General features: G+C 39.5%; 1 protein-coding gene across 1 annotated transcript; it reads left to right on the top strand.

Moving 5' to 3' along the window:
- The first annotated feature begins 3,873 nt into the window (after positions 1 to 3,873).
- On the top strand, positions 3,874 to 4,893 carry LOC148954090 (protein CFDP2-like). Its single transcript, XM_089086128.1, has one exon. The coding sequence runs from the start codon at positions 3,874 to 3,876 to the stop codon at positions 4,891 to 4,893; it is 1,020 nt and encodes a 339-aa protein (XP_088942254.1).
- The last annotated feature ends 2,679 nt before the right edge of the window (positions 4,894 to 7,572 follow it).

Below are 7,572 nucleotides of genomic sequence, written 5' to 3'. Positions count from 1 at the left end.
TTATATTTGAATATGGAGATGATTTTCGAAAGCTGTATTGTTGAATGTTTTCTACCAAATAATGATAAACATTTAATTGCTGTAATTTATCGTCCTCCCTCATCAAATAAGGCAGATTTTATTGATAAATTTGAAAATATGTTAAGTGTGATATCAAATCTTCGAATGCCATTTTTAATCCTTGGGGACTTCAATATTGATTTAATGGGATGTCTCCCATCTAGACAGCAAGGAATCGACCGACATGTCCTTCAGTTTTTGGAATGTAACCTTTCTCATTGCATGAACCCAGTATGTTTTATTCCGACACGAATAACAAATTCTTCTTCTTCTCTGATTGATAACATTTTTGCACCTTATCCATGTGAGGCTACATTCTTGGGTATGGAAAATATATCTGATCATTGTATTTTATTGTCTGATTTCAAAGCGCAAAAGATAGTCAATAAAGAAAATCCTATGAAGAGGAGATATTTCTCACATGTAAATATGAATAAATTGAAATATAATCTTAGCGATGTAGGATGGAGTGACGTTATTAATGAGAATGACCCCAACATATCTTTAGATATATTTTATCGAATTTTGAATGAAAAACTGGACCTTCATTGCCCATTTAAAACTACACACCGGAAAAGAACCTCACCCAAACAACCTTGGATAAGTCCATCATTTTTAAAATCTATCAAGGAAAAAAAAAGACTGTATAAGATAAAAATGAAATACCCCTCAGCTCATAATGTACAGCGATTCAAAAATTATAAAAATTTGCTAGTTAAAACTCTCAGAACAAGTGAAAAAATGTATTATGAAAATGTATTTAAAAAATCTGATTCACCTCGGACTACATGGAAATTATTTAAGGAAAAAATTGGAAACAATATTAAAAATCCACACCATTTTATCGAATTTTGAATGAAAAACTGGACCTTCATTGCCCATTTAAAACTACACACCAGAAAATTACCTCACTGAAACAACCTTGGATAAGTCCATCACTTCTAAAATCTATCAAGGAAAAAAAGAGACTGTATAAGATAAAAATAAAATACCCCTCAGCTCATAATGTACGGCGATTCAAAAATTATAAAAATTTGCTAGTTAAAACTCTCAGAACAAGTGAAAAAATGTAATATGAAAATGTATTTAAAAAATCTGATTCACCTCGGACTACATGGAAATTTCTTAAGGAAAAAATTGGAAACAATATTAAAAATCCACACCCTGAAGTGATCATAAATGAAAATGGTGTTGAGTTGAAGGGGAAGGATGTTGTTGCAGAATATTTTTGTCATTATTTTTCTCATATTAGTTGTAACGTTGAACTGGAATCCCCTGAATCTCCATCTCCTTCATATAAAGAATATTTCCCGCCATCCCAAAATTCCAGTATGTTCCTGGCCCCTGTCAATTTCGGTGAGTTCCAGAAAGTAATTATGAATCTAAAGAGTGGTAATTCTCTAGGTCTAGATGGGCTCTCCACAAATATTCTGAAAGAACTTGCATGCGTAATTCACGTCCCGTTGCTTCATATTTTAAATGCATCTATGTCATCAGGGATCTTTCCGGAAGTATGGAAATCTGCAAGAGTTATTCCAATTTATAAGAAAGGTGATAAGACAGATATAGGTAACTATCGCCCAATAGCTATTCTTTCCCCTATATCTAAGGTTATTGAAAAAATTATTCAAAAAAGAATTGTCTCGTATTTTGATAAAAGGAATTTATTTACTAAAAATCAGTTTGGATTCAGGGCGGGTCATTCTACTGAACAAGCTATTGCAGCGCTAATCTTGGAGATTAATGATTCATTAAATGATGAAAATCCTGTATCTACTCTTTTTTATGATATAAAAAAGGCATTTGATACGCTAAACCATGAAATTTTATTGGAGAAAATTAATAATGCAGGTATTAGAGGTAAAGGCCTAGATCTAATAAAATCTTACTTGCATGGTCGAAAAATTCAGGTTGAAGTAAATGGGCACCTGTCAAGCCATGTTTTTATTGATGATATTAAAGTTCCCCAGGGATCAGTATTAGGGCCATTACTATTTAATTTATATAAATGACCGTTCGAGGCGTTTATCCCAAGATAGTAGATTAGCAGTAATTTTTGCAGATGATACGGCGGTGATAGTAAAAGCTAAAACCCCATCTTTGTTGGTTGAGAAAATGGTGACAGCAATGAAATCTTTGAATAAATGGTTTGCATGTAACTACCTGGCTCCGAATTTTTCTAAAACTGAATTCATGATTTTTGGGCGGTCACAGCGGGCAGTTGATAAAATTACCATAGAAGAGTTAATTGTAAATCAAAGTAGGATAGAAAGAGTAAATTTATTTCGTTACCTTGGGATTATTCTTGATGAGCTTTTATCTTTCTGTAAGCATTCTGATTATTTGACATTGAAACTTGCCCATAACTTAGGTTGTTTTCATAGAATGAAAGATGTATTTCCTTTTTCCATCCTTAAAATTTTATATCATTCTCTAGATGAATCATGTTTTAAATATTGCCCAGTAATATACCTCAACACGTTTATGGTCCGTCCCCAACCTCTTCAGATAATTAAAAAAAAGGCGGTTAGAATCCTGAGTACTTTTTTTCATCGCCCAATGAGGCTTCAAAATCTTTCAGAAACCCAAACTTTATATCTTTTTATCAATAGACATAATCTCAAACAACTGAAAGACCTGCATACAGCAATGTGGTATTATGATATCCAATCTTCGGCAAATTATTTCCATGATCTGGGTATAATTGGGACTCCCATTCCCGATTTTCTTCGAAAAAACATATTTCAAAAATTGTTCTTTGCCTGGATGTTGGGATTGGTGAATTTGGATTTTAGTATGAGTTTTGTTGTGGTGTTCTCGCGCTGAGATGGCCTCCTCTGTTATCTCCTACCATGTGTGTCTTCTTCTTTTTTCATTATTGATATGCTTTATTTGTTATTTCAGCAATTTTTTTTTATGTTTTTTGGCCGACACAATGAGCCCTGCTCCCCATCGGCCAGTTTATAAAATTATTTTTTAATGTAATTTGTTTGTTAAATAAACTGATTCTTCTTCTTCTTCTTACTTATCTAGATCGAATATGCCAGGATACCAATTTTCCAGATGGAGCCGTTTTCGAGAAACAGAATGTATACTTATTGCTATATATATATATATATATATATATATATATATATATATATATATATATATATATATATATATATATATATATATATATATATATATATATATATATATATATATATATATATATATATATATATATATATATATATATATATATATATATATATATATATACAGAACTAATCAATAAGCAAACCATTCCTGTTTGGCTAATTTCTAAGTTATCTTATGCCCCCCCCAGCATATGCAGATATAGTCAGATCAGGCACGTACGCAAGAATTTGTTTCGGGGGGCCCAATTTGTTTCGGGGGGGCCAAATCCTTCAAACCCATTATTCTGTGAGAAAAATCAGAAAATTATGGGAAAATGAAAAAAACCGGTGCCCCTCCCCCCCCCCCTGCGTATGTCCCTGAGTCAGATCAGGTTGATGATTGAACTTTTTTAGTGAGAGGGATGTGTGCATGAATATTTCTCGAGGAAGGCCTTAAAAAAATTAAAAAAATATAAGAATTTTAATAAGAATTATGCAGAAATTTCAAGAAAAATTTAGGATTTCAGGCCTCAGATCGATTGGGATTTCAGATTCCAGGTTTGGAGGCCATTTGCATTCGTGCAGTCTTTGGAAAAAGCCTCGGGAATAGAAACTTGACTAAACTTAATTGAATCTTCTTTACGAAAAGAAAAAAAAATCTGGAAAGTTAAAAAAAAGAAAGTAGAGAACGATGTTGGCAGGTTGTTATGATCCCATAAGTGAGGGATACCACCTTCTCTGGTCTGGCCAGACAACCACCAAAAAAAATGGAGTCGGACTAGTTCTTGACGACAAATCCAAGAAGTGTCTATTGTCATTTACTCCCGTCTCGGATAGAATCACTTATGCCCGACTCAATCACAAGCAAGGAAAAATGATAGTCCTTGTTTGTTATGCCCCGACAAACGAAGCTGACACAGAAACAAAGGACACTTTCTACTCTGCCGTGACGGACGAATTGTCGAAGATATCCCCGCACGATATTGTCATTCTCCTTTGTGACCTTAATGCAACTGTGAGCGACAACCACGACTTATGGCGACAAGTCATTGGACCAGTTACTCCGGATTCCCTAAATGACAATGGTCTAAGGCTTCTACAACTCTGCAGCACGCACAACCTTGTGATTACGAATACCATGTTCGCAAGGAAGGACATTCACAAATATACATGGTACAGCAATGACGGCCAAACTAAAAAAATGATTGACTACATCATCGTGTCACAGAGATGGAGGTCTTCGATCAGTAACTGCAGGACGTATAGGGTAGCTGAGATTGGAAACACTGACCATCGCCTCGTCGTCGCTAACATGCGACTAAGGCTCAAAGCCCATCGATCAGAACCAAGACCAGCCAAGATCGATGTCTCTCGCCTCTGCGATCAGAAGATACGGTCGAAATATGCCATTGATGTCTCGAACCGCTTCGACGCACTCCCGCCATTTGAAAGTTGTGAAAACGCATGGCTCTCGTTCAAAAAGAATGTCCTGGAATCAGTGACAGCAAATGTTGGTAGGAAAAAGCGTGCTAATAAAGCGTGGATTCAGGCGGATATGATTGACGTCATAGAGCAGAGACGCAAGGCGAGGTTACTCGGTGACATGCCAACCTATAGAAGCCTTAATGGGGTCTGCAACAAACTGATAAAGCGAGACAAAAAACTGTTTGTGGAAAGGAAGGCACATGAGCTAGAGGGTGCAGCCAAATAAGGTGACGTTGGCAGTCTCTAAAAGCATCTCCGTGATCTAACAGGAGACATAGCCCCCTCGGTTGCAAGTGTTGTCTCTGTGGATGGTCAGCCGCTCAGTGACGAAGCTGCCCAGGTCAGTCGATGGAAAGACCACTTCTCGGGCCTCCTCAATGCCGAAGCCGTAACGCAGACTGACCAGGAACTCATCAGCCTAGCCGCCAGCACCTAGGAACTGATGACTAGTGAAACAGAAACTCCTTTCATGTCATAAGAAATCTACACAGCACTAAAATGTTTGAAGAACAACAAAGCGGCAGGCGTATGTTGAATATCTGCTGAGCTCCTGAAGTATGCCGGACCGGCGATGCTACTTTGGCTCCATATGTTGTTTTCTGTGGTTTGGCGCACAGAATGGATCCCAAAGAACTGGTGAGCTGGTATAATCCTGCCCTTATGGAAGAGAAAGGAGAGCAAGAGCATCTCTTCGAACTACAGAGGCAAACGCTACTTTCAGCGCCTGGAAAGCTCTTTGCTATGACCCTGCTGGATAGATGCAAGAGTATCCTCAGAAGAAAGAGAAGAGTCCAGCAGGCGGGGTTTATGCCCGGGAGATCCACTGTCGAACAAATCTTGCACCAGTTAATTGAGAAGACGAAGGAATTCAGGAGGAAAGCATATGTAGCCTTTGTGGACTTCAAGACTGCGTTTGACTTGGTGGATCGCAACTCACTCTGGCTGATCCTTCGATCAACTGGTCTACCTGACAAATACTGCAAGTTGTTTGAAAGGCTTTACGAAGAGACCGTAGGTTGCGTCCAAGTCAACGGCAAACGGAGCACGACATTCGGCATCAAAACCGGTGTACGACAAGGGTGTGCCGCCTCCCCTGAACTGTTCAATTGCGTGATAGACCATGTCATGACACGAAAAACAAATCACCTGCCCTTTGGTCTGCAGTTTGGAGATCACGTTCTGACGGACGCTGACTTCGTCGATGATCTTGGTCTCGTTGCTGACTCGATCGACCAGTTGACTGACGCCCTGGAGGTCCTGCAGGAAGAGGCAGCAAAAGTGGGGCTGAAAATAAACTGGTTTAAGATGAAGATAATGGCAGTTGAGCCCCCAAGCCCAGTCTCGCCCCCTGAGAACATACCTGTTTGCAGAGCTCCTGTTGAAGTTGTAAAGAACTTCACTTATCTTGGCTCCGTGCTGTCTAATGAAGGCTCTATAGAGGGAGAGGTGTGCAGCCAAGTTTCAAAAGCCTCGTCTATCGTCAGAAGGCTCAACAATCTCTGGAGAATGCCGCATATATCTAGGCACACGAAGATGCAAATTTATAATGCCTCCGTAGGCTCGGTCCTCCTCTATGCAGCGGAAACCTGGCTTCTCAAATCAACAATTCTCAGCTTGATAGACGTCTACCAGACGAAAAAACTCCGTCGGATTGAGGGACTTCGATGGGACGATTTTGTAAGCAACGCAAGGTTGCTGGCACTAACCTCCCAAGTGCCATTCTCCGTCCAAATAGCGCGTTGTACTCCCAGATGGTTCGAACACCCCCTGCGTATGCCGACGAAAACCCTAGCCAGAATAGTCTAAGATTTTGACGCTAAAGCAAATGGCAGGTCTCACCCGAGGGGCAGACCTCAGACAAGGTGGAAGGATAGCCTCAACAAATTCCTTGAGATAGCTAACATCGCTGTCGAAGAGGCCCCACTAATAGCGGGCGACCGGTCAGCCTGGAGGAGCAGAGTTGCGACGCTCTACGCCACCCCCAACGTGGCAGGACACTTAAGTCAAGTAAGTCAAGATGTTGGCACAATGTATTCTTTTTTTTCTTTTTTTTCATACCAGGGTACTTCGTATCAAAGGATTTGTCGTAAAAACTTCAAAAAGGGCTCATTCGATTGGAAATTGGAGTGTCTAGTGCCCTTTTTAGGGCTATTTGTCCCCCCCTCCCAGGCCCATCATTCTCCCAAACACATTCAATCGAAATTTTGAGATAGCCATTTTGTTCCGCGTAGTTGATTTCCAGATAGAAAATGCGTTTTCGAGGAGGACACTCCCCCACAACCCTCAGCACAAGGGTTTTAAGTTATGCCCTGGGGGCATATAAGAACGATATTGGCACAATGTGTTATTTATTATTTTTTCCCTTTAGAGTAGGGCTCATTCAATTGGAAATTGGAGTGGCTTGTGCCCTTTTTAATAGTCGAAAGTGATTGGAAGGTGACTAACACCCCTTCCACTACCACCATTTCCCGAAACAAATCCAATCAAAATTTTGAGATAGCCATTTTGTTCAGCGTAGTTGATTTCCATATAGAAATTATGTAAAAGAGAAGGACACTTCCCCACAGCCCTCAGGGCAAGTGTTGTAAGTTATGCCCTGGGGCCATATAAGGATTTTATGGAAGGCATTGTCCTCGAAACTTCAAAAAAGGCTCATTCGATTGGAAATTCAAAGGGCTAGTGCCCTTTTTAATAGTCAAAAGTGATTGGAGGGCAACTCTCCCCCCTCTCAGGCCCACCTTTTCCCCAAACACATCCAATAAAAATTTTGAGATAGCAATTTTATTCAACGTAGTTTTAAGTTCTGGAAAGTGGGCCTTTGAGGATGACAACCCTCTGCCGCCCCCAACCCTCAGGGCAAGGTTGTAAGCTATGCCCTGGGGGCATATATGGTTTTTTATGGAAC

This window comes from Artemia sp. Qi Xiang Cuo, chromosome 3 (assembly GCF_049724085.1).
Source record: "Artemia sp. Qi Xiang Cuo chromosome 3, ASM4972408v1, whole genome shotgun sequence".
Lineage (NCBI taxonomy): Eukaryota > Metazoa > Arthropoda > Branchiopoda > Anostraca > Artemiidae > Artemia > Artemia sp. Qi Xiang Cuo.
The sequence above is the reverse complement of the archived record's forward strand: the minus strand, read 5'-3'. Positions and strand labels throughout refer to the sequence as shown.